General features: G+C 43.4%; 1 protein-coding gene and 1 non-coding gene across 3 annotated transcripts in view; both read right to left on the minus strand.

Moving 5' to 3' along the window:
* The window catches only part of LARS2 (leucyl-tRNA synthetase 2, mitochondrial), a 132,463-nt gene that overhangs the window by 17,196 nt on the left and 90,254 nt on the right, over nucleotides 1-25,013 (minus strand). For both annotated transcript variants that reach the window (XM_006173915.3, XM_032459026.1), the window contains exons 13-17: nucleotides 23,376-23,474; nucleotides 20,490-20,627; nucleotides 5,765-5,865; nucleotides 3,200-3,382; nucleotides 1,517-1,686 (exon numbers count right to left, since the gene is read on the minus strand). In XM_006173915.3, the coding sequence (XP_006173977.2) occupies nucleotides 1,517-1,686; nucleotides 3,200-3,382; nucleotides 5,765-5,865; nucleotides 20,490-20,627; nucleotides 23,376-23,474 (691 nt within the window). The remainder of the gene's footprint in view (nucleotides 1-1,516; nucleotides 1,687-3,199; nucleotides 3,383-5,764; nucleotides 5,866-20,489; nucleotides 20,628-23,375; nucleotides 23,475-25,013) is intronic.
* TRNAA-AGC lies at nucleotides 13,914-13,985 on the minus strand. Its single transcript has one exon. It is a non-coding gene; the product is annotated as a tRNA-Ala (tRNA).

Raw genomic sequence — 25,013 nt, forward strand, 5'->3', positions numbered from 1 at the left:
TAAATGAATGCAACTGAAGGTGTTTATAAACGTATTCACTATCTCAAAAAGTCACCATAATGTTTCGTTAGCACAAAGATTTAAAAAATCAAAGTCAATGTTATTTCCAACACTCAAGACTGCTCCTCTTCCCCCATATCTGGGACAGACAGGATGTCACTTCTCCGTGGTTACATGACTTTAATTCACAATGAAGATTATTGGTATATGGGACAAGGTTAGTTTTATATTTTCAAACATGGAGACAACATAACACAAATACGATTTGTCAGACTTTTCCTGTTTGTGTGCTTTTTTCAATTTTGACCATGGGCAAGGATGTAGAAAAATAACACATCCTTAAGATGTCAAGAGTTCCCAACTGGTTGAAATAACCCAATTCTATTATCTGACAGAATAGAAGAATTTGCCAAATCCAGAGAGAAAATATGTGGTATGAAAACAATCATTCAGGCATCACTCAGATCACTAAGTTCAATTCTGTGAGCTCTGTTTCTCCACACTAGAGTAGAGAGGATGGAAATAAAGCTGAAGAAGTGTCACCAAATGAGACCCTGCTGGACCCATGGCCACTGTTGATTATACAAACCAGAAGGGAAGCCCTGTTCCTTCAATGTCACCTGTTAGTAGAGATCAGAGAAGTGACATTCACTGACTTTGTAAGTTTGAATCAGCACATCTTAAAAAAAAACCCAAAAAAACTCAGCCTAAGAAGTATTTGGGAGTCTCTGGTACCCATTAAAAAATGGCTTCGGATTCCCTAAGTGCCTTCCTTCAAAGACGTATGACATTTTCCCACAAAGTTCTTAAAAAGGTGAATATCATGGTATTACAGAAGACTTCTAGGTGAAAAATTTTAAAGGATATTATCAGTGAAGAGTCTTTTTAAATGATTTAGACAATAATATACAATTCTCTAAGAAGGTACAATGAACCATTCATTTATTTGCAAAAATTAACCCACAATAGCTCACATGAATATTGTGTAACAAAGTAACTGAGTGAGACGGTCATTCGGAGGCTGAGTATCAGCAAACTCTGCTCAATTCCCCACTAGCTGTGTGACTTTCACAAGACATTTAACCTCTCTGTGCCCCAAGTCTGCCCCCGTCTGGAAGATGAGGAGGCTAAAGAAGAGAGTCTCTTCATGCCCCTTTCATGTTTTTATAACATATATAGGGTGTCATCAGTGTGGTATTAAATTTGGCTCTCTACCTAGATGTGCTAAATACAGAAACATGGAAAGTGGGCCGCTTCCTAAGATCCAGGATGGACAAATGGGAAGCATCATTAGAGGGAGTCATTTCCTGAGAGCACCCCTTTTCATGAGGACCTTTGCACTGTTGCTCCGCCTTGGTGAAGTACCCAAGCAGTAAGATCAATTAATCAAGGCAAGTGGGGCCACCGTAATCAGGAAGCAGGAAGACCCATCTTTGCCCACCGAAGGCAGGGTGAGCCTCATAGATCAGGAGGGCTCAGTGACAGACCACCCAGTGTCCCCCGGAAGGCCTCTGACCTGAGAGATGACTGAGTTCTTGTACTCCCACAGCTTCCTGGCTTCAGCTTTCTCCTCGTTACTCAACAGCTCAGGCCTGGGAACCTTCACAGAAACCCTGGCCTCGATGAATTGAGTTGCCAAGGACCACAGACGCTGCTGCCATCTCAGCACCCCGGGGAGCGCATCGGCTGAGGGTAACGTCAGTGAGTGAGAAGGAGAAAGAGAGACACATGAGCAGGATCGGTTTGGTCACACGTGAGACTGAAGAGACACTTCCCTGAGCCTGAGGGGTTTTTCCAAGGGCAGGGAGAACAGTCCCTCTGGGCTTCCAGTGTCTGGGAACTCAGCAGGAATGACTCTGTCATTTCTCATGGCCCCAGATATTCAGAGCACAGGACAACAGGGCTACTGAAAGTGCCCCCATCAACTGTCACTGGCTCACAATGAGCTTGGAAGCTTGAGCATGGGTGTGCATGATGCTACTGCCTCCTTGGTTAGGAAAGCCTGCTGTGACAAAAGAGTCCTTGGAACTAACACTGTGCTTGGAGGCAGGGTTGACTTACACTGCAAGCTCCCCATCTCACGTGGACAGGTAACACGTGGTGGCAGTGGTCAGCGGATCTGCTTGGAGCCACACTGCTGCACAGCGTGAGGTGTTTTAACACAATCCCTGTCCTCACCAGCGCTGTGTGTATTACATCTTTCAGACACGTGCATCAAATCCAGAGGCTCATCTGATCTTCTGAAGAAGCTGAACAACTTCACCTGGTGGCCCTGGGTTGCTGGTCAAATTAGGGCCAGTTCTGGTCTTTTAGACTTTAGCCACAGACATTCTCAAGCCTGGATGCACAGCAGGACCTTCTGGAAGGTGTGTTAGAAACAGATTCCTGGAGCTGCTCCCACAGGGAGGGGTGGTGAACCTGCACCCGAGGGCTCCCAGGGATTCTAACGCAGTAAGTAGTTCCAGGACTGGCGTCTGTGACCCCTGCTCCAGACCACACTTCTCACCAGAAGTGGGTGCTGAACTAGACAGTGAGTCCAGGCATCTGACTTCTTCTCCTGTTAACACACTTGGGGCGGGCCACACGAAGGAAAACTGAAAGGCTGTTGGACAGCTTACTCTAGGGTATTCTGACACTGGAGATTATTTTCCTTCACCCTATTTTTAATCTAAATAACTCTGGAGGGATGAATCTCCCCGAGGGGGGCTCTGGAGGGCACTGGGGGTGACTGAAGAGGTCACAGGTGTCATCAGGACCAGGCCCCAAGTGGGGTTTTCTGGATTGGTGAGGGGCAATGGCACTATTCTGGAAAAAGCCTTCCACGGTAGACCACAAGGCGATGGGCCTCCGTGGACCACCGTGGGCCTGAGAACCATGAAAGCCAAAGTGGGGTCCTCGTAGAACCTGCATCAGGACACCATAGATTCACTAAAGGCAGACTCCGGGCCCCACGCTAGGGGCGGGGTCAGCAGGAATCTGCAGTCACAACGAGCTCCCCCAGTGGTCTGAGGCTCGTTCCTTCTGAGAACATTGGCTTAGGAACTGTACCGGATGTTGGGCAAACCGCCACCTGCTTCTTGGAGCTGATTCCTAGGACCCTCTACCACTGTCTGCAGCAAAGACACTGCCTTCCCAGAGTTCCTGCGGCCCCTGAAGGGGATCCCAAAGGAGGCAGGCCAGGAAGAGGAAGGCGACTTACTCTTCACATCCCACAAGATATCCTTCTCAGGAGGGGCGGCGAAAAGGATGTAGAGGCGGATGGTGTCGATGCCATACTGTTCCACCGCCTCCTCGGGGTCCACACCGTTGTGCTTGGATTTGCTCATCTTCTCCCAAGTCACGTCTAACTTCTCCCTCGTGCTTGCATGAACAGGAGCAGAGCCTAGACAGCAGAATAATGCATCAGCAGGATCAGAGTTGGTTCCACAGCAATATATTCAATAATACTGGGTGAGCAATTCAAAGTGTCCATTTGAAGACTCCCACTAGTTCACTTAACATGCCTCGTTCTCTCCCTGCAGATTACATTATAAAATGCTGCTTCTTTCATGAATATAGAGTACACACATGACGCCTATGCCAGCTTCTTCTCCATCACAAAGTAAGACAGAGCAACTTCTCTCCCTATAAAAAGTAAATTACTTATATACAAAAAAGGAATGTAGAAAAGGATAAGAAAGGTTCACATATTGCTCTTTCTTTGTGGACTCAGGGTCTCCTCTAGAAGCTGGCAGCCAACCAGTCAGGGTCTGAGAGCTCAAAGAGCCTGAGAGGTGACTTCACCGAAGGCCGGCTTCCCCTGTCCATGTTGAAGTCACCAGAACATGATCTTGCACCCTCGGGGCCCATGCAGTTAGCTCACTGGGCTCACACGAAATGTGGTTTCTCCTCCCCACTCACACACCATGGATCTAGGCAGTGCTGATGGAGGAGGCCTTCCACGGCCATGTTTGGATGAGGTGACCTTGCTAAGTGGGGACCAGGAAAAACATCTGACAAGGCTAAGCCTCTTTCTCAGGAATTGGAACTAAGAGACAGAAACTCTGTTCTGATGCTGTTGGGCACTGGAACCAGAAGGTCCTAAGGAGACGGGGCAAGATTTGGCACTGTAGCTGCCCAAGGTCGCTTGGTGAATTGAAATTAGGGAGAGCAGAACCCAAGCCTGGCAGAGGAAGAAAAGGGTAGAAGAACAGAGAGCAAAAGGAAGAGGAACTAGAGGCCCGAGAAAGACAGAGGAGAGGGAGTGGCCCAGTGGCTTCCTACGTGCTGTATTTCCTGCAGCTGGGTTTGGGTGATGTCCTGTAACCTTGTGCTAAACGTGCCTTTGGGTGGATTTCTGTTCTTTCCAGCTAAATATTCCCTGACTCCAATGGCAACCAAGGTCCCCGAGGGACCAGTGTATATACCTACAAGCCAACTCTTCATGAGAGGCACACCCATTAAGCAGATGGACGCCTTTCCCGGCTGATCCAAGTATGTACTCTCCCCCAGGGGGCAAGTCTGTGTGGGAAGGGACAAGATGTTCACAACACTGCCTGGCCCCATGACATCAGAGCAAAAGGGAGACTGAAGTCTCAGATGTTTCATTCAGGCTGCGGTAAGGCTCAGGGAACCATTGCCCCCTCTAACCCTTACCCCACGTCAGGGATGTGGCTGGACTTTACAGCACTGTTGTAAAAATTAGGAAAAAGGCATCTTCCTGAGCAAAGAAGTTGGCAGGCATGGCTCTGAAGTGTATGGTCTGGAGAGAGGCTGGACTTCAGGCCCTGCTCACCCCCTCGCTTGGCTGCCTTTGTGCAGTGCACAAACCGCACAGCCATATGGGGCAGCCCTGCCCATGACACAGAGAGCATTTCACCAACAGCTGAGTCAGGTGTCCCTGGATTTAGCTCCTTTCCCTCTGGTCTGTGTGGGAGAAGCACTGTCAATTTCTCCCATGGACTATGGTGACCCTTCCAAACCTTGAGAAGTTACTGCTTTAATTAGATAATTCCATTGACTGCTTCTACTTAAACCTTCCCTCTAGTGTTTGGCTTGGGAGGCTGCCTACCATGTCAGGGCTTGCTGGGTTTACCTAATTTCATCCATTACACACTGGTTATTCTAAATTTATTGGCCAGAGTTTTCACTGATGGGGGTTTTGCACAGCTGCCTTTCAGTCATCTAACATGTCATTTCTTTGTATGCTGGGCGCACATGATAAACCCTCGTCATGCCACCTAAAGATCCTGGACAATGAGTGAAACCAGAGTGGAAAGAAAAGGCCTGGGAAAGCTGGGAGAAGAGGAAGTCCAGGGAGTCAGCATGGACGGAGGCATTTGGCCAGGGAGTGCTAGACGGTGCTGCTCTGGGTGCTACGGAAGCAAGGAGAGTGGTGACCTCCGAGGGTCTGAAATGCCCCTCTAGAAACGCTGGGAGTGCCCCAGGCTTACAAGACTGTCTCTTGGGTCTGACGGCTCTGTCCCTGAGATGGGCTGTCAGACACAGGCTAACACAGGAGGTGAAGCCAGAGCTGGCTCCATGACACATACAAACGAAAACTCTTCCAGAAGCTGAACTGACACCCGGGCTGGATGGGGCGGGGCTGAGGGGCAGCCAGTCCGAGCCCCTGCTTCAGAGGGCACTGGCCCAGAGCAAGCGGAGGCTTCGAGACCACAAGGCTGAAGGGTCGCTCTCCGGCATTCCCATCCAGCTAGGGCCCGGCAGCACATGCCTGCTCAGTTCTCTGCAAGCACCCGGGTGGGGCCAGGTGGGCCATTCTCACCTGTGAGATCCACCTCCTCTCGCTGTAGATACTGTCCAGATGGTAGGCGGAATGTCTGCCCCTTGATAAGGCCTTGGGCCAGCAGCTTATGAAAAGGCTCTCTGACGAAAGATAACAGGGAAAGAAAATTGGTGGGGTAAGCACTTGAAGCATCCAGAAAACAGCAGGACACACCTTACCAGCCGATGGGTAGCGATAACTGCCCTTTGTGAAAACAGACAGGCTGACCAGTGCCACTTGTAAACCCAACTTGAACAAACAGTTCTTTATAAATAAGTGATAAGGAAATTAAGTCAAATCAGCAGAAATTAACTACTTTTTGATGTGGCGAAGTGGAAAGGACACAAGGCCTCAGATCTGAAGTTCTGTGCCACTTCTCAATGACTTTTATGAGCCAAGGCAAGTCACTAACTTGCTCAGAGCATCAGTCTGCTCATCTGTAAAATGGGGAAGATAAACCTCAAAGGATTGTGGGGAGGATTAAATGAAGTGACCACATGAAAACACTTGTACATTTTAAAGGACCACACAAACGTCAGTTATGTTGAGCATGGTATAAAGAAGGACTCAGGAGGCACAGAGAGGCTTGCGTTTGGGGTTTTGTTCAATATTATTTCTTCCTCCCTCACCTTTGATACAGTGCCCACTTACATTCTTCGTAAAATTTTAAAATCACACAAATTATACATGAATATACACTTTCTGTTCAAATTCAAACACCCCAGCTCCAGCCTTCCTAAGCCTATTCTCCTCTGACAAGGCTCTTATTATTGGTCTATACAGATCTATTTCATTTTAAAATAGCTATCTAGTGTTTGACATATGGGTGGATTATAATTTATTTATAGTGCCTGGCTTTATAAAAGTAGTGTTAGTCACACCCTTACTGGCTGAATAGTGATATATAAATGTTTAACTAAATTTAATATCTGCCAAATGCAGTTACAGGCACCACATTTCCCTTAAGAGGACAAGTAGAGGTTGACCCTCATACTGAGATCACTTTATTTCAGATTTGAAATTGCTTTGAAGCATGTGAGCAAGAGCTATCCCAAACTCAAAGGACGATTTGTGGAGACATCTGCTGAAAGCAGGCACGTACTTCACGTGTATAAAGCAGCAGGGGGAGCGTCTGAGCTGGGGGGACAGAGTGACATTCTCCACCAGCATCACTCCCGTGCGGCACACCTTTCCGTGTACAAACTTACACGGAGTGGCTTTTATTTAGAGGCTCAAAACCCCAACAGCCTCCAAGAGGCCAAGCAGACCCCAAACCTAGCTCTAGTGACGGAGGTAGATGGAACTGGCTTTCTTAATTTAATAGAGTCTCATTTCACGCGTGAGGCTGTCTAACTTAGATAAATCCTGATACTCGGTAAGGCCTCTGGACAGGCCCCGGATTTGTACATTGGGCAGCCCCTGTCAGGGTGACTGTGTGGACAGAGGTGGATTAAAGGAAACTTTCTAGTGGATTCAGGGGGTGGGGTGGAACAAAGAGATTGACTGGGAAAGAGATAAAGGGCAGCTAGAAAAAAGGATTTCCGACCTTCATATTTTAAAATTTTATTATGAGTGTGTGTATGCATATGTGGGGGATGTGTGAGTTTGGTGGTGTGTGTGTGGGGTGTTTTCCAAGGTGGAAACACATTCTATACATTTAACATTCAAATGGAAATGTAACACCTATTTTTGAAACCTCATTCAAGTTATTCAATGGCACAGGGCCCATCCAACATGGTACCGTGTTAACTTGGAAGAAGTTCCACGTGTGTATACATACAAAAACAGTCACCCCATTGCTCTGGCTCTAAAATCAATCTTAGTAGTAAGCTCTTTTGAGACATAAAACTGCCTTTCTTCTACCTCCAAGACATTCCAACAGCAAGGTCACAACCAGCACCATGACGTCCTTTTGTGCCATGTCCCAGCAAGAGTTCCAGAAAGTGTGGGTGACAGAAAGATATGAAAAATGATTTAAAAATACAACGCACTTGGATCTTACACTTCATTTTATTTTATTTAATTAATTTATTTACATGTTAGTGGAGGTACTCGGGATTGAACCCAGTACCTTGTGCAAGCTAAGCACGTACTCTACCACCGAGCTATACCCACTCCCCCTTACACTGCATTTTAATACGGAAGCACCTAGAAGGGGGAGCAATGGTGTCTGTGATCCCCATTTTCCAGGAACACTGGCACAGACACCATAAGGAACCTTATGTCCTCGGGCTACACAAGCCATACCCAGGGCAGGCTGGGGTTTTGATGCCTTAAGGACTCAAGTGTGCATTTTCCTCAGGAAGTTCAGGAAACGGTTCCCTACAGACCGAGCATCCAGTTTTCTCTCTGACCAGACCTGTCTACCTTCCTGGCCTCCCCACTAACACTGAAACGTCCGTGCTCCCCACAGAGGTCACATGACACCTGGCTGCTCCCAGAACACTGTGCTCCCCAGGACTCGGTAGGAATGCCCATCTCAGCCTGGGTTCCCACTCTTCACAACTGAGCTCAGGCATGCCCTTGTCCGGTGGCCATCCCTGCCCTCTGCACGCAGCTCCAGACCCTCCTGTGTGCCCCATGGTGTCCAGAACCATCTCTGTCTTCCATCCGATTTGAGGTGGCACCTGGATTTTAACTTCATTCCAGAAATACAGTTTTAAATACAATACGGTTTTAAAACAGAAGGTGAAAATTGTATGGGTGCTTCTTATTGGGCAGGGGAAGAGCCTGGATACAAATACATTTAAAAGCACAAATCAAACTGAGCAAGTGTTTTACCCAGAAGGGCTGCCTCTTCCAGCCCCCCGTAGTGCCTTCACTGGGCATCGGTGGGCTCGACAGGGTGGACATTTTTGAGCACCAGTTCATCTTTTAGGAATCTTCCTCAAATAATTATACATGCTACTGCCTAACACAAAAGAGACGGACTGTAACCTTGTCCCCGCCGTGCTCGTTGCCAGGAGGATGGATTTGCTGTTACCGTCTCAGGCTCTAGTGTCCCTGTACCAGTTTTTGAGATTTTCTTCCTTGCCTCTCACTGTGAGTACATGGCTTTGGTCACACTTGAGAGAAAGAAAAAAATGTCTTTGGGATTGAAGGAGGGGAGGAGTAACCTGGATCCCAAACATATAGAATAGTAGGCTGATCAGTAGTGTTTTGCTTCCATTTGCTTTCAGAAGGGGCGGGGGCAGAAACTAGGATCCATCCCCGCAGTTTATCAAGTGGCACAATGCCGCCCCCTTCTGGGAATGGGGGGAATTGCAATCTGCCAGAATCAGACCCAAACTTCAGCCTTTCTGCCTGAGGCCGCACTCCTCAGGCCTCATCTTTTACAACTCCCTTGTCTTTTCTCTCTTTTTTAAAGTAAATTTTTATAGTTTTTGTGGTGGGGGGAGGTCATTAGGTTTATTTATTTACTTTTTAATGGAGGTTCTGGGCATTGAATCCAGGACCTCGTGCATGCTAAGCAGGCACTCTATCCCTAAGCTATACCCTCCCCTCCCTGCAAAGAAAACTTTTAAATGAAATAAAGCACCACATACTGAAAAGCATATAAATCCTATGGGTAAAAATTGAGGAATTTTCACAACATAAGCACACCTGTGTAACCAGCATCCAGGTCAATGGCCAGAATGTGACCCACTGCCTAAAGCCTGCCTCCTGCCACTTCCAGGCACATCTCCCCACTGTGGGTGCCCCTAGCCTGGCCGCTAACATCATGGATCAGTGCTGCCTGTTTCAGAACCACTTCTAACCCTTTCAGAGTGCAGGATCTCAGAGGAGAGTCCAAACTGGAGGCCCCCCAAGAATGGCAGGTGTTCCCTGTCAGATAGCAACACACCCAAAACAAGGCCTGCTAGCTAAATAAGTCCTAATTAATCTCTGAGAGTTAGCAACGACACAACTCGATAGCTGAAGCCCAGGGTTGCAGTACAGTTGCCGGCAGGGATGGCCAGCGTGGCAGGGGTGGGGGTGGGGGAAGGGGGTGTTATCTATAGCAGGGATGGGGAGACTTGGCCTGACTGCCCTGGGGCCCTCGCCCACCACCACCCCGGCATCACTGATCCACTGCTGCACTTCCTGGTGGATTCAGATGAGCCTCAGAACTCTTCTCGGAAAGCAGAGTTATCACGTGAGATCTATCATTTATTTATTAGCAGGTATTTACTGGGTGTTTACCATGTGTTTGGCATTGGGCACATCATGGTGGGCAAAGCAATCCCTGCTCTCAGCGAGCCAGCCTGCCTGCTATCACTGAACAAACCAATGACCTACCACTCACAGAGCAGTGAGGAAGGAAGAGGTCCAGTCAGATCTGAAGATCAACTCCTTCCCATTAAATCCAAAGTACTCAGCTTGGCCGTCAAAGATTTCTCTCCCTCCCTTTTCACTTCCTTCGCTCTTCCTACATGTTACCCATACTCGCTTCCATGTCCCCACTCACACTGTTCCCTGAAGTGTGACCCAAATGGCCCATTTGTCAAAAGTCTACTCCTCACTTTCAGGCTCAACTCAAAAGCCATCTCCACTGGGAAAGTGTTTCAGACCCTCCTGGGGGGAATCAGATGCTCTTTCCTTGTTGCTGCATCCAATGTGGTGCCTGTAACTGCATGTGGCAGACATTAAATTCTGTTGTGTGTTCAGGTGAGTTGCTTTGCTGCCTGTCTTCCTCCTGTGAGGAAGCAGGAGGAGGAAAATCTTTGAAGATCCCTTCCAGTGCCTAATTTATAGTAGATGCTCAATGAATGCTAATTGGTTTGGGCTAGACCAAGTTAGACTTAACTCATCTCCTCTGAATGAGGAGTCACACTTGTTTATTCATTCATCACCTATTTGAGCGACAACTGGGTAAAGAGCGCTCTGCAATTTATCAAAGAGCTTACAGTACACTAGGCAGCCCAAGACATGCTCATAAATCACCACCACCACCCCAAGGAGGAGGCACTAAGTGTGACACGGAGGTGCACAGTGCCTGGGAATGAGGGACAGGGGACATCAAGGGCCCTGCTGGACCTGGAGCCCAGTCCTGATGGAGCAGAGGTCACATCACATTGCCAACTTCATTAGTCAGACTCACAACAGTGTAATTAATGCATTTTCCACTTGTCTATTCATTCATTCATTCACTCAACAAATGGTACTTGGGAGCAAACTTGTATAAGCAACTGAGTAATTCATGCATCATAATGACTGTGTGTAGCAGCGAGCTCTATGACAAAGTGAAAAATCTGTAACTCTAAACCACAAACCCCTTCTGACTCTGAAACCATCAAAGGTGGAGGTGTTATGCAGGGCCTCTGCCTTGAGGAAGGCCTGGATGGTTTCATTTTCATGCATACAAATGTGCGCTCTTTTCTCTGAGTCAGCTTTCTTCTTACTCCTTCACTACCATCCCAAGGGATGGATTACATTTGTTTGCACTGCAGCACAGCTATATGCAGGCAGAATGATGAAAAGTGATGGGACCGTCAGTGTTTCCTCGATAGTGGCGACTGCCCTAATTCAGAAATTATAACAGTTAATACCTGCTGGTCATTGAAAGGCATCTTTGTTCAAGGAAGGAAGGAAAGAAGTAAGGGAGGGAGGAGGATTACTGACTATTAGGATAAAGAAGGAATTTCAGAACATAGATTGATGGCCTATTTCAAGCACCCTTATCAAAATCACCGCATACAGGACTGTATCAACCAAGATGTGGCTAAAAGAATCAGGGTTCATCAGAGCCCCAACTAGTCATTGCAGATGACCCTTCCCCACTTACAAAGTCCTGGACAGCCTGTGACCCAGGCTCCTGCCTGGTCGGACAGCTACTATGTAGATTTGAAAAGAAGAAAACAGAAATCCGTGGATCCCTGAAAATAGTCTCTCACTTGGATTTTTCAGACTAAATTCACCTGGCTCTTCTTCCTTGCCCTTCCAGGACCATCATGTTCACATAATTACCACTTTCCAAGTATCAAGCCATGACTCATCCTTAAAATGTCCACTGTTTCTATTTCCCAGCAGCCAGCCAGGGGCACGGAAGAAAGCCTTATTAATACAGCAAGACTCAGGTAAGGCTTCTCCTTCCTTCCTTTCCGTTTCCCCAAGAGTTCCGTTTCTGGTGTGATCAGAGAAATAGGGAAAAGCTCCATGGACCATGGACAGCAGGTGGCAGATAACCCAGGAGCGGCAGCTTCTGACGCCACCCCTCTTTGTTGGCTGCAAACTGCAGGGAGAATTTCAATTCAGGGAATTTAGCGTCTCTCTGAGTTGTGTGAAAGAGGAAGAACAAAAGCAGACCAGACTCCGCGTTACAGCTGTCTCCCACAAAGGGAGAGAGAAGGCTTCCTGACCCCATGTCCGTGCAGATGAGCAGACACGTTCCCCCACTGAAAGCGCCCCCTGTGGCTTCCAGCCTCGCGCTGAGGACCAGCCAGGCTGGTGCCAATCCCACACTCACGAATCGCACTGGGAGGCCCAGCGCACTCCCCTACTTCAGAATATAAACCGTAAATGATTGCGCTTTATTTTCCGTTACAAAATTGCACAATCATTGTAAAACATCTGGAAAAAATCAGAAATGCATGAAAAAATAATAAAATCATCAACAAGCTCATCATCCCGAGAAAACTAGTGTTACCGCGCTGACGTAAGTTATTCTTGTCTCTTCTCTTGCTTTGTGTATGTGTGTGGGTGTGCGGGGACTTAGAAAGACAGAGACAATCAGACTGCATCTACAGTTTTATATCTTGCTTTTTTCCCTTCAGCATTACTTCAGATGCATTTCTCCGTGTTAGTCAACACTCTTTGCAATGTAATTTTAAAATGTACAAGAGTCCTCCATATAGATATAGGGCTATACTCTGCCCTTTCTCAGCATTTTAGGGTATTTAGGTTGTATTCAAATTTTGAGCTACTTGAAATAATACTTGCCCTATCACTTTGGTGTATAAGTTTGCATTTCTGATTATTCCCTTAGGATAGATATCTAGAAGTGCAATTAGTGTGTCCAGAAGTGTGATTGTTTTTTTTAAATTGAAGTATAGCTGGTATACAATGTTGTATTAGTTTCTGGTGTACAGCATAGTGATTCAGTTATACACTTATATATATTCTTTTTCATATTCTTTGTCATTATGGGTTATTACAAGATATTGAATATAGTTCCCTATGCTACATAGTAGAACACTGTTATTTATCTATTTTATATGTAGTAGTATCAGCAAATCCCAAATTCCTAATTTATCCCTCCCCCACCCTTTCTTCTTTGGTAACCATAAGTCTGTTTTCCATATTTGTGAGTCCGTTTCTATTCTGTAAATAAGTCCATTTGTGTCATTTTTCTTAGATTCCACATATAAGTGATATCATGTTATTTGTCTTTCTCTATCTGACTTATTTCACTTTGTACGATAATCTCTAGATCCATCCATGTTGCTGCAAATGGCATTATTCCATTCTTTTTTATGGCTGAGTAACATTCTATCATATATATACCCCACAACTTCTTCCTCCAGTCATCATAGTCAGTAGACATTTAAGTTGCTTCCATGTCTTGGCTATTGTATACAGTGCTGCTATGAACATTGAGGTCCATGTATCTTTTCTCATTAGAGTTCCCTCTTGATACATGCCCAGGAGTGGGATTGCTGAATCATATAGTAAGTCTATTTTTAATCTTTTGAGGAATCTCCATACTGTTTTCCAAAATGGCTGCACCAAACTACATTCCCATCAGCAGTGTAGAAGGATTCCCTTTTCTCCCAAAAGTGTGTCCATTTTTAAGTATCAGTATATATTGCCAAAATGCTTTTCATAAAGGTTGTTCCCAACTGCCTTGTAGTTTATAACACAGCTGCCCTGATTGGGATGCTACATGGAAAATGTTACCTCACTGCTGTTTAACTGTATTTCTTTTGCTGCCAGTGAGATAAACATTTTATGGTATGTTTTTGACCACTTGTATATCTTCTTTTGCAAGTTTCCTGTTGACATCAATTCCAGCTTAATCATCAACCTGGTGTTTCAAACACATAATAAAGGCATCTGCTGTTCCATGTGATGGCCCACCCAACCTGGAGACCAGCTTCTTATGTTTAACTTTTGGGGGGTGGGGGGTGGGGCTAGGTTAACTAATTAATTAATTAATTAATTAATTTTTTGATGTAGGTACTGGGAATTGAACCCAGGACCTCATGCATGCTAAGCATGCACTCTACCACTGAGCTATACCCTCCCCACTGAGACCAGCTTCTTATAAATAGTTAAGAGACTTTCTGAATGTTTAAGCTGCAGACCTAAATGTGCAAGTGCTGAAAGAAGGGGCCAGGACTCTTTTAGGAAATAGTAGAGATTATTAGATCCACATATGCCTTTACTTTTTGTATCTAAGGACATCTAACCAGAATCGTCGAGTAAAAAGGGTGCTCAGAGGTGTCTGAATCCCTAACCTCCGAGGCCACTGAGAACCCAAAGTGTTAGATCTCTTGTCCACATTGCTAATTACAGGCCCAACTGAGCGTGGGACAGAGGTCTTTGGACTCCCGGTACAGAGCTACTACTTGAGACAGTGGCCAAGGGGCTAAGAAATGAAAACAAAAATAGAACAGCTGTAGTCTTAAATCTCTCCTGAAATGACAATGCTAATCAAAAGGAATACAGAAATCAACATAAAATTCCAGTTTACACACATTTCAGGAAAAATAGCTAATAAAGAGAAATACACATGTGGTTGACAGTTCTCAATTTTTCCTCCAGGCCAACTTGATAACATTGTTTGAAGGTTTTAAAAAATTTCTAACCAGAGAGTTCTGAATTACTTATCACAGAAAGTGGGTGATTTTTATTTCATTTGAGGCTGACTGGTTTACCAAAACACCTCCGATAAAGAGGTCACGCTCAGAGAGAGTTTTTAGAGTCTGTCTCCCTGATGAGATTTAACAGGAGTAATTCTGACAACTATGCTGAGAAACAGAGATAAGATGATTCTGCACCTTCTTCAAAAAGGTCAGACTCTTGAGGACTTAAAATAAATTTTCCTCTTTTTGGTGGGGGGGCAGGAGGGCATAGAATCTTACCATCTTGTCAAGAATTTAAAAAAAATATATCACATAGGTATATTTCCATTTATCGCATAGAGCTATCCCTTACAGTTGACGGCAAAGCAAATTCCAGGTGTACCTCAAGGCTTTGCAAACTGGAAATTCATCTGAATAGAAACAAGTCATAACCAAAACTGTAATTTTAAAATTATACTGGAATGCTCCAACCTTTTTTTCTCCTTGACTACAGTTTGAAGACACTGTCAAGAAGTCAGGAAAGTAGCCAGGGCCTTCTCTATATCTCAAAATAGTTAGCCATTGAATACTTTATGGATTCACTCATTACTTCTACAAATAATTATTCCAACGATGAGAAATGTGCCCTATGGTTAAGGAGCCAAAAATCATTTATGGTCTTTGTTTCCACACCTATCTGAGAAGGATATATTTCTCATGTTTTATTTGGTCTTTGAAATAAACCTCTATCCAATTCTCCTACCTCAAGGAGAACATTTCCTTTGAGGAACACAAACTTTTATCTTTTGATATCAAGGGGTTAAACTCAACTTAAACAAATATTCACTGAAAATGTACCGCAATTCCTTAGATTGTGACAGTAACAGGACTCAATTTCCATCTTTGAGGGTAACTTTTATCTAGTGAGATAAAGCTTCCATAGAGAAGAAATGGTAAACTCTATAACCCAAGGTTCCACATCTGTGGATTCACCAAACTGCAGATCAAAGATATTTGGAAAAATACAGAAATAAACCCACACATTCATAGTCAATTAATCTATGACAAAGGAGGCAAGAATATACAATGGAGAAAAGACAGTCTCTTCAATAAGCGGTGCTGGGAAAACTGGACAGTCACATGTAAAAGAATGAAATTAAAACTTTCTCTAACATCACATACAAAAATAAACTGAAAATGGATTAAAGACCTAAATGTAAGACAGGAAACCATAAAACTCCTAGAGAAAAACATAAGCGGAACACTCTTTGACATAAATCATAGCAATATTTTTTTGGCTCTGTCTTCTAAAGCAAAGGAAACAAAAGCAAAAATAAACAAATGGGACCTAATTAAACTTAAAAACTTTTGTACAGCAAAGGAAACCATCAGCAAAATGAAAAGACAACCTACTGAATGTGAGAAAATATTTGCAAATGATATGATCAATAAGGGATTAATACCAACATATATAAACAGCTCACACAACTCAACATCAAAAAAACCAAACTAGATTAAAAGGTGCGCAGAAGAACTGAACAGACATTTTCTCAAAGAGGAAATGCAGATGGCCCACAAGAACATGAAAAGTTGCTCAACGTCGCTAATATCAGGGAAATGCAAATCAAAACTACAATGAGATATCACCTCACACCTGTGAGAATGGTTATTGTCAAAAAGAACACAAATAACAAATTTGGCAAGGATGTGGAGAAAAGGGAATCCGTGCACACTATTGGTGGGAACTGTGCAGCCACTGTGGAAAACAGTATGGAGGTTTCTCAAAAAACTAAAAATGGAACTACCATAATGATCCAGTAAATCTATTCTTGGGTATATATCTGAAAAAAAAAAAAAAACCCGAAAACATTAATTCAAAAAGATACATGCACTCCAATGTTCACAGTAGCATTATTTACAATTGCCAAGATACGGAAGTAACCTAAGTGTTCATCAACAAATGAATGGATAAGGAAGATGTGGAATACAATGGAATACTACTCGCCTTAAAAAAGAGCAAAAATTTGCCATTTGCAGCAACACAGATGGACTTGGAGGGCATTATGCTACGTGAAATAAGCCAGAGTAAAACAAATACTGTGTAACACTTACATGTGGAATCTAAAAAATACAACAAACTAGTTAATATAACAAAAAAGAAGCAGACTGACAGATATAGAGAACAAACTAGTGTTTACCAGTGGGGAGAGGGAAGCAGAGAGAGACAGGATAGGGACAGGGGATTAAGAGGTACAAACTATTAGGGATAAAATAAGCTACAAAGATATATTGTATAACACAGGGAATGTAGCCAATATTTTATAACTATACATGAATGTAACCTTTAAAAATTGTGAATCACTATGTTGTACACTGGAAGCTTATATAATATGGCATATCAGCTACACCTCAATAAATTTTTTTTAAATTCTAGAAAGTTCCAAAAAGTAAAATTTGAATTTGTCCAAGTAGGCAACTATTTACATAGCATTTATATTATATTCATAATTATTTTCATAGCACTTATATTGTATGAAGTATTGTAAGTAATCTAGAGATGATTTAAAGTGCACATTGGATGTGCCTGGGTTACATGCACACATTGTACCAGTTTATATAAGGGACCTGAGCATCCTTGGAGTTTGGTGTCCACAGCGGGTCCTGGAACCAATCAATATCCAGGGATGATTGTAATTTATTTATCTGAAGATTAATGCTGTTAGTGTGTTTAGTGTCCTTCTGATGCAGGTCAGTTTATTTTTATAGAAGAAGGTCTCTGGTATTAATGAGAAGAAAATTATTTTAAGTATTTAATTTATATATCTTAAATTGACTTTCTGTCCAGTAGACATTTATCTGTTGTGCAGGCACAGAGGGAAGGAGCAAGTCTGAGGGTGGGGTGAAGGCAGGAAGCTTTCAGTGTGCTGCATTTTAATGAGACTGTATTTTCGTCTGCATTAGGGAGTTTTTTTAAAGTAATGTATTTTTATCTATCCAGATTTTTAAAACACATATCCTTTGACTTAGCATTCCCTGGTCAGGACTTGAGCCTTAGAGATATGATCCCAGGCAGCTGCCAAGAATACAGATAAGGAGAGATACTGGATTTTATTTTTTCCTAATAGCAATTGGAAAAGTAGGTAGCTGCTTAAATAAATTATGCTATATCCATATGACAAAATACTATGCATAAATTAAAAAGAATGGGAGATTTGTAATATGCTGATGTGGAATGATCACTAAGATACACTATTAACACAAAAAAGCAAAAGACGAAGATGTAATATATGTAACATTTTAAAATGAGTATATCAAAAGAAACATGGAGATATGCAAAATAGTCCTCTGGAAGAAATCAAAAGAAACTTTTAACAGGTTGTGAAAAAGGGTAGAGAATGGGGTGCAGGGAAGGAGTTTTCAATATTCACTTTCTGTGTAGTTAAAAATTTTTGATCTTAGACATGTATTACTTTATTGTTATTTTTTAAATTGTTAACATGAGTTTATGTGGACATAACTCCCTTGGAGTTATGGAGATAATCATACATTCTTTCTCCCTTTAGAATAATTAAAAAATACTCTAAAGGACATTGTATCTAAAAAACCAAAAAACAAACACAGCAAAAACTGAAAAAAATTCGTTATTATGCAGTATGGCAGACAAGAGAGCCTGAATTACTGTCCCAATGAGAAACAAGTGAAAAGGCCAGATAAAGATTTAAAAAAAACCCCAAAAACATTTTAAATGTGTCATTGAGCAAGCAAATTTTAAGAAATGAGGTAAAAATAAATGTTTTTTCAGACAAATAAGAACTAATAGATAGATCTTCACTAAAGAACGTAAGAGATATTCTAAAGTATGTATTTCAGATAAAAGGGAAATTATTTCAGATGTTAAGGTCAGAGATGAAAGTAGAATGAGAAGGTATTAGTACATCTATAGATTCAACGCAATTCCAATTAAATCCCAACAGATAGTTTTGTGGAATTTAACCAGCTGAATCCGAAATTTACATGGAAGAACAAAGGCCCAGTTATAGCCAAGATATTCCTAAAGAACAAAATAGGAGGACTTCCTTTACTGGGTATTAAGACTTGTAAAATTAAAATTAAAACTCCAATGTATGGAATAAAGACCCTATAAATAGTCTTTTGCATATATATGAAAACTTGATTTATAATGCAGAGGGCACTACAGATCAGTGCGGAAATGGGTGGACTGTTTCAGCAAAGGTGCTAAAGACACTAAAAGCAACAGTCATTAAGGCAAAGATTATTAAAATTTACTACACTAAATTAAGAGTTCCTCTTCATCAAAAGATACCATAAAAATAAGACAGGCTAAGAACTAGGAAAAAATATTGCAATACACATAGCTGAAAAGGATTAGCATCCAGAATATTTATAGAATTCCTACAACCAATAAAAGACAGCTCAAAAGAAACACAGGCAAAGGACACCAACAGGGATTCAATGGAAGAAGAATCACAGAGGTCCGTAAACATATTAAAAATACGCCAAGCTTCTTTAAGTAAGCAGTGTCTTTACATTCAAATTTAACTCTCAAAGTGATTCATTATATAACTACCAGTTTGATGAAATTTTAAAAATTGGATGGTACAGTCACTCTGTCTTTATGATCAGCGGTTAGTTGAATCTGTGAGTGTGGAACCCATCCCTGTGGATGCCGAGGGATGACTGTACTACATGTTCTACTGACGAAGATGCAGAGCAACAGGAAGCCTCACCTCTGCTAGTGCGAGCGTAGGTTTATATAACCAACACTGGAAACCAGGTGGATGTTCCTTAGTGACGTGGAACACATGCATATCCTGTGATTCAGCAATCCTACTGCAGGGACACACCTAGAGAACTGCTGACAGGTGTATGTCAGGGGACGTGTACAAGGATGCTCAGAGCACTTTTGTTCATAAATGCACAAGACAACCCACAGACCATTAATGGTGGTGTGGACATAAACTGAGCTCTGTATCAGAAATTCCATTCCGTATAACAGAATACCAGATGGCAGTGAAATGGGAACGAAACAGAACTCCAAGCAGCAACATGGACGAATCCTCAGAAATGCTGAGCAAGGGAAGAGAGGATATGTGAAATATGACTCGATTTCTATAAAGTTCAAGCACACGAAACTAACCAACACATATTGTTTAAAAACATATACAGAGGTAACAAATTTAAGGAAAGCAAGAAAATAATAATTTAAAATTCAGGATATGGGTTAGTGGCAGGGAGGGGTGGTGGCGTATGGAGAGGGTGATCTGATTGGAGAGGGGGCACCCTGGGCATCTAAGGGACCTGGAACACCCTAGTCTTGGGGGGGGTGCACGGATGTTCATTTTAACTTTTAAAGTGTATAATACATTAAATACATATCATATATGTATGTGTATACATATATGTGATGTACTTCATGGGGAAAAAGCACACACACAACTTTCTGAACATTATGGGGACTAGATTATGACCAACAGGAACAGAATTTATGAATGGATTTACAATGTGGTTCCTTAGCTTTCAATCCATTATATACCTTTATCAGAGTGACACACTGAGGGAGGATTCAGTCAAGCTTAGAAACAGAGCTTACACAGAGGGACCAGGTGACAAACATGACCTCACACAAGAAGCCATTAAAAGCCGTATGACATTATGAACTGTCCTTCTCTGCCTCACAGGTGAAAATCTCAATGACTTAACTCAGTTCAACAGTGCAGAGCTTAAGGGAAGATCCTACGTGAGCAAGCAAACACCACACGCTAGAACTGACTAAGCAACGTAAATGGACTGCAGTGGTTAAGGCTGACGACGACCTCTAAAGCATTCGTGAAAAATACAGTTCTTCCACGACATATATTTACCTTGCTTCAGAAGAGCTGATACTTGCTTTCAGTTGCTGTTCAAGGAACTGAATTCTATCGCAAAGCAGTAGGAACGCTCACCTGTGTTTAACCATTTTTTGATTGTGGCAAAAATGACTAAAGAATCTCGCATAGAACAAGTGCATGACAGCGTGTTCTTTCCCTCCAATGTACAAATCCACAGGCATCCAGTAATCTGCCAGCGCTGTGCTGAAAGGGCTGGGAGGAAGAGAGACAGTCATTTTAAAAAACCCTGCTTTGCCACAATTGCATAAATTAGACAGACCAATTGTAATTTGCATATGCCCTGAAATAAATTATGTCGGAGAAAAACAGTGATTTTTCTCTTCAAAATATAATAAGAGAAAAAAGCTTACATAACAAAGGAGAAAAATGTCAGATCAGTGTTAATTTACAAAATTTATAGAAACTGTTTCAGAAACTATTATTGACGTATTTTAACAAATGCGGTTTTCACAGATAGTGAGGACAAGAGGAAAACACACCAGTGAAAGAGGTATTTTTATACAATGTGCATTTGAATATCTCGACTTATTTTAATTTTTATTATCATAGACAACTGAGATTTTTGAGTTCTTACCAACAGAGGGCAATATGGCATTTACCATGGAGACTCACGCAGACGCTAAATGTTCATTTGAAAACAGAAATTCAACCATATTTTTAAAGTATTCTTAAAACGCAGATGGTCGGCAAGAGCATCTACATGCCTCCTGAGTGCAGTGAGCCCGACAACTCTTCTCTCATCTAATAGAGACTTTGTCTTCAGTAGAGGTCCTGAAAGAAAGACCTCCTCACTGGCAGCTTCATTCCCCAGTCCTAATGGATGTTAGGGAGGAAAAGAAATGCCACTCCATTTTCTGGCTTGGACGCTTAGACGTGTGTGTGTGTGTGTGTGTGTGTGTTGGGGGGGCAGGGGGATTGTTGGGGGCTGGGTGGGGGGGCAGGAGAGCAGCACTGGCTGGGAAGCAGACCTCTTCACTCAAGGTAGAGTCCTCACTTTACCTTGTGGTAAAGGTCTTCTGATGAAGGAAACCTTTGTCTTTGGAGGATCTGTACTCCACGATTTCCCTTATTTGTGAATTCTCTTCCCCACACCTCAAGGCACTTTTTCCCAGCATGGACCAGGCTGGCTCCAGCTCAGGCTGCAAGCAGAAGCCGGCGTTCAGCAGGTGGGCCTGGCCTACCATCCTGTGTTTGCATCTTAATGCAGCTTGGTTTTCTCTCCTCCGGTCACAATGTCAGAATTTTGGTAAAATTTTTTTAAAATGTTGTTTCTACGTGAAAAATGGTTCCCCCCAAGAAATCTAACTGCTCGTGCAGGTGACAGAAAAGTAAATGATGTCAAGGATGGTACTCGGCCCGAAAGCAAGTTTATTTCAATAAATTGAGGAGTGAGATGTTGAAAGGAGCTATAGCTTGGATCTACGACCTGCTCTGGAAACCACCTGGTGAGAACACAAGCCAGTGTGGAAACTAATGGCAGCATTTTATGATGTGACACATGGTACTCCCAAACTGGGGGCTGTGGACGTCTCCAGGATGTATCCCTCACCAGTTAAGGGTCCCATCATTAAGTCAGTCTCCATCATCTACAAGAAAGTTTTCCCTTGAAGCATTCTGAGAGGTGGAGAGCCTCATTCCCCCTTGCGTTCTAAGGCAGCTCTTACTGAATGGAAAGCACCAAAGGTCTAGAAGGAAGACCCCGAAGAGGGGCTCCTCTGTGGGTTAGCCGGGGCTGCCCGGTGGTTTCCCAGCTGCCGCAGTCACCCTGTAGCCTTTCCATCACTGCTATTTACTCCAGATCTCACTCATTTCTGCATGGCCTGAGCTCAAATCACAGAATCACAGTACTGCAGGGCGGGCAGGAGCACCCGTCTCCCTGGAAATACATTATCTTACAACTAGTGAAGAAAATGGGGGTATTTTATACAGGGACCATGGGGTTTCAGAATAATTGTCCTCCCATGGATGAGAGCAGGCTGGCAAGGTCTTTGAAGCACAGTGTCTGTGGTTTTCCTGTGCTCCGCAACAGTTTTCTTTTGTTCTCATTTTCTGTCCTCACCTATCTACCTACCGCTGGCTCTCTTCCCCTGATTTATTTATTTCTGTTAAAGAAGCACATGCACAGAGCTGAAAAAAAATCACATAGTACTGAAGGTTTGTAATTTAAAACAGTGGTCTCCAGCCTCTCTCCTTAGCTAACCTCCCACCCTGCCTCCCGTCCCTTAGCCACCTTTAATTCTTTCAGGTGTTTTTTTGCTGGCAATGATTAAAAACTATGTTTACCACTCTTTGTTCAATGATCAGTTTTGGAAATGATCCAGTGACTGTGTGTGCAAAGAAGTCATGCTTCTCAGCTCTCTCACATTCCCCACCTCCTACCTTCCCCTGTAGAGTTACATCATTACTTTCAGTGAAGTAACATCACATCTTTACAATTGTATAAACGCGGTTCACCGCAGGACCAGTGAGGGTATTACAACAGCACCTCCTTCTTTTTCTGTACCTGGGATTTACTTGGCTGTGAAGAACCTAATTTAATAATCAAACACACTCCCTTTAAGAGGCCTGTTTCAACTGCTTCCAGATGTTCCATCTTTGGATCTCCTGGGCATTCATGCCAGCCCAAGCTCTCCTGAGGAGGGCAGACCTGAGCAGTTGCTTGCTCCCGAACCTGGGAACTCTCTGATGGACCATCTTTGCTCAGGGCTTCCCATTGGTCTGTTTGAGACTTTCTCAAGCTGCACTATGGTTTGCGGCTCCTTCTACCCCAGCCTCCTGCCTTCCCCGACTCATTTCACAGGCTTCGGACCAGCATCACAGTCAAGGGCTCTCCTGCTCCCCCACAAATCTCTTGCCCATCTAATTACATCTTGGTGTTTGCTTCTTGGAAGACTAAGACCCAGACGGACACCCACCCACAAATTCAGCGGGGCTCCTTACCTCTGTGTGTTCTGAGGGTCAGTATATCTGAAGTAGTACCAAGCAGAATCCACAAAGGTATCCATCGTGTCTGTCTCCCTCGTGGCTGCTCCCTTGCACCTGAGAAATAAATGAGTTCATCAATTGCTTTCTTTTTAAATATTAGTGCAGTTTTCTGCCAGCTTTTGAGAAATCTCTGACAGTTAGCATGGAATTTAAAATGTCCTAAGAACAATGCCACATCATGAAAAGGCAATTCAGAGAATTGACTCTTTCTGTGCTGTATAGTATGTGATGTTTTAAAGAAATTTACAAAATAAAAAATTCAATCTTCTACCATTAAAAGCCATATTTTCCTTCTCTGAATTTAGCATGGTAGAAAAATCTAACAACCTAAAAGAACAAGACAGGAATCTTGTCTCTTTCGCACATTAATTTCTATTTTAGGCATGTCAAGACTGCCTTCAGCCAATGCCTACTTTATGATGCTTATGAGGCAAGTCAGTTTATGAAGAAATGCTGAAAATCAAATGTAGTGAGAAGCTGTGCTAAAAAATGAACTTGGCTTTTTCTCTATCTTTGCTCTAGGGTGAGGGGAGCAGAAATCCACTGGGGTGACCTTAGGAAGAACAATCCCCTTGGGGGCTCAAAGGCAGTGGTGTGCTGGACCTAGCTCCTACTGGCTTGAGAATCAGCTGTTAGGATCTCTTCCCAGCTCTGGGACAAGTGACGTCAACTTGACAGTCTGAAATGAGCCCTTGGCAGAAGTACCTATGCCACAGAAATGGGACAACACTACAAATCTGAAGCCGCCCCATCCAGAGGGCTATGTAGTACACACCTACCAACACACTGCAGCCTAAAGGGAGAGTGAAGGGTGAAGAGTGAAGATAGCCCTATTGTTTAAGAAAGTGAATGAAGCGAGATGCTTGGTGTGTGAAGGGCTGCAAAGAAAAAGCAAGCCTCGTCCCAGGGATGCAGATGCCCTGGGGAGGACTGAGGTTCCACAAGGGCCCAACTGTGTAATTAATTTTGAAACATGTTATTAGGGTGATGACGGGCCTTTGGTACTGGAGCCAAAAGCCACAACTTCTGACGGGGGAGGAGATAGCTCAGTGGCAGAGCGCCTGTCTAGCATGCATGAGGTCCTGGGTTCAATCCCTAGTCCTCCACTAAAAAAATAAATAAACCTAATTACCTCCTGCCCCCAAACAACAAAAGCCACTTCTGGGAAGCCAAGAGAGGATACCCTTAGCCAAGGCTGGCCAAGGAAGGTGCTTGGCTTCCTTGAAGACCCTGCAAGGCATGGATCAGTAGAGGGGAAAGGGTGAGCCAGCTACTAACAGCTATTAGCAGGGGCCCTTTATGGCAGCGAGAAGCCACAGCAGGAGAACACAGCTCAGACTCTGGGATCTCCCTTTTGAAGAATGGAAACAGGACCAATCATCCCTCCAAATGCTGCCCTGTTGGCAGTGTAAGTCCCTGGAGGCTCTTGGAGGATGTGAGGAAGGGGATGAGGAGCCCGAAGAGGAACTGATGTATCTTCTGCTAATTTAGCAGGCAAGGGCTTGAGTCTGTTTTAAATTAAATTTTTTTTTTTTTAAAAAAGGCTGCTATAGATCTTGCATCTGTGAAGCAGTTCATACTGGTTTTCTCAAT

The sequence above is a fragment of the Camelus ferus genome, chromosome 17 (genome assembly GCF_009834535.1).
Source record: "Camelus ferus isolate YT-003-E chromosome 17, BCGSAC_Cfer_1.0, whole genome shotgun sequence".
Lineage (NCBI taxonomy): Eukaryota > Metazoa > Chordata > Mammalia > Artiodactyla > Camelidae > Camelus > Camelus ferus.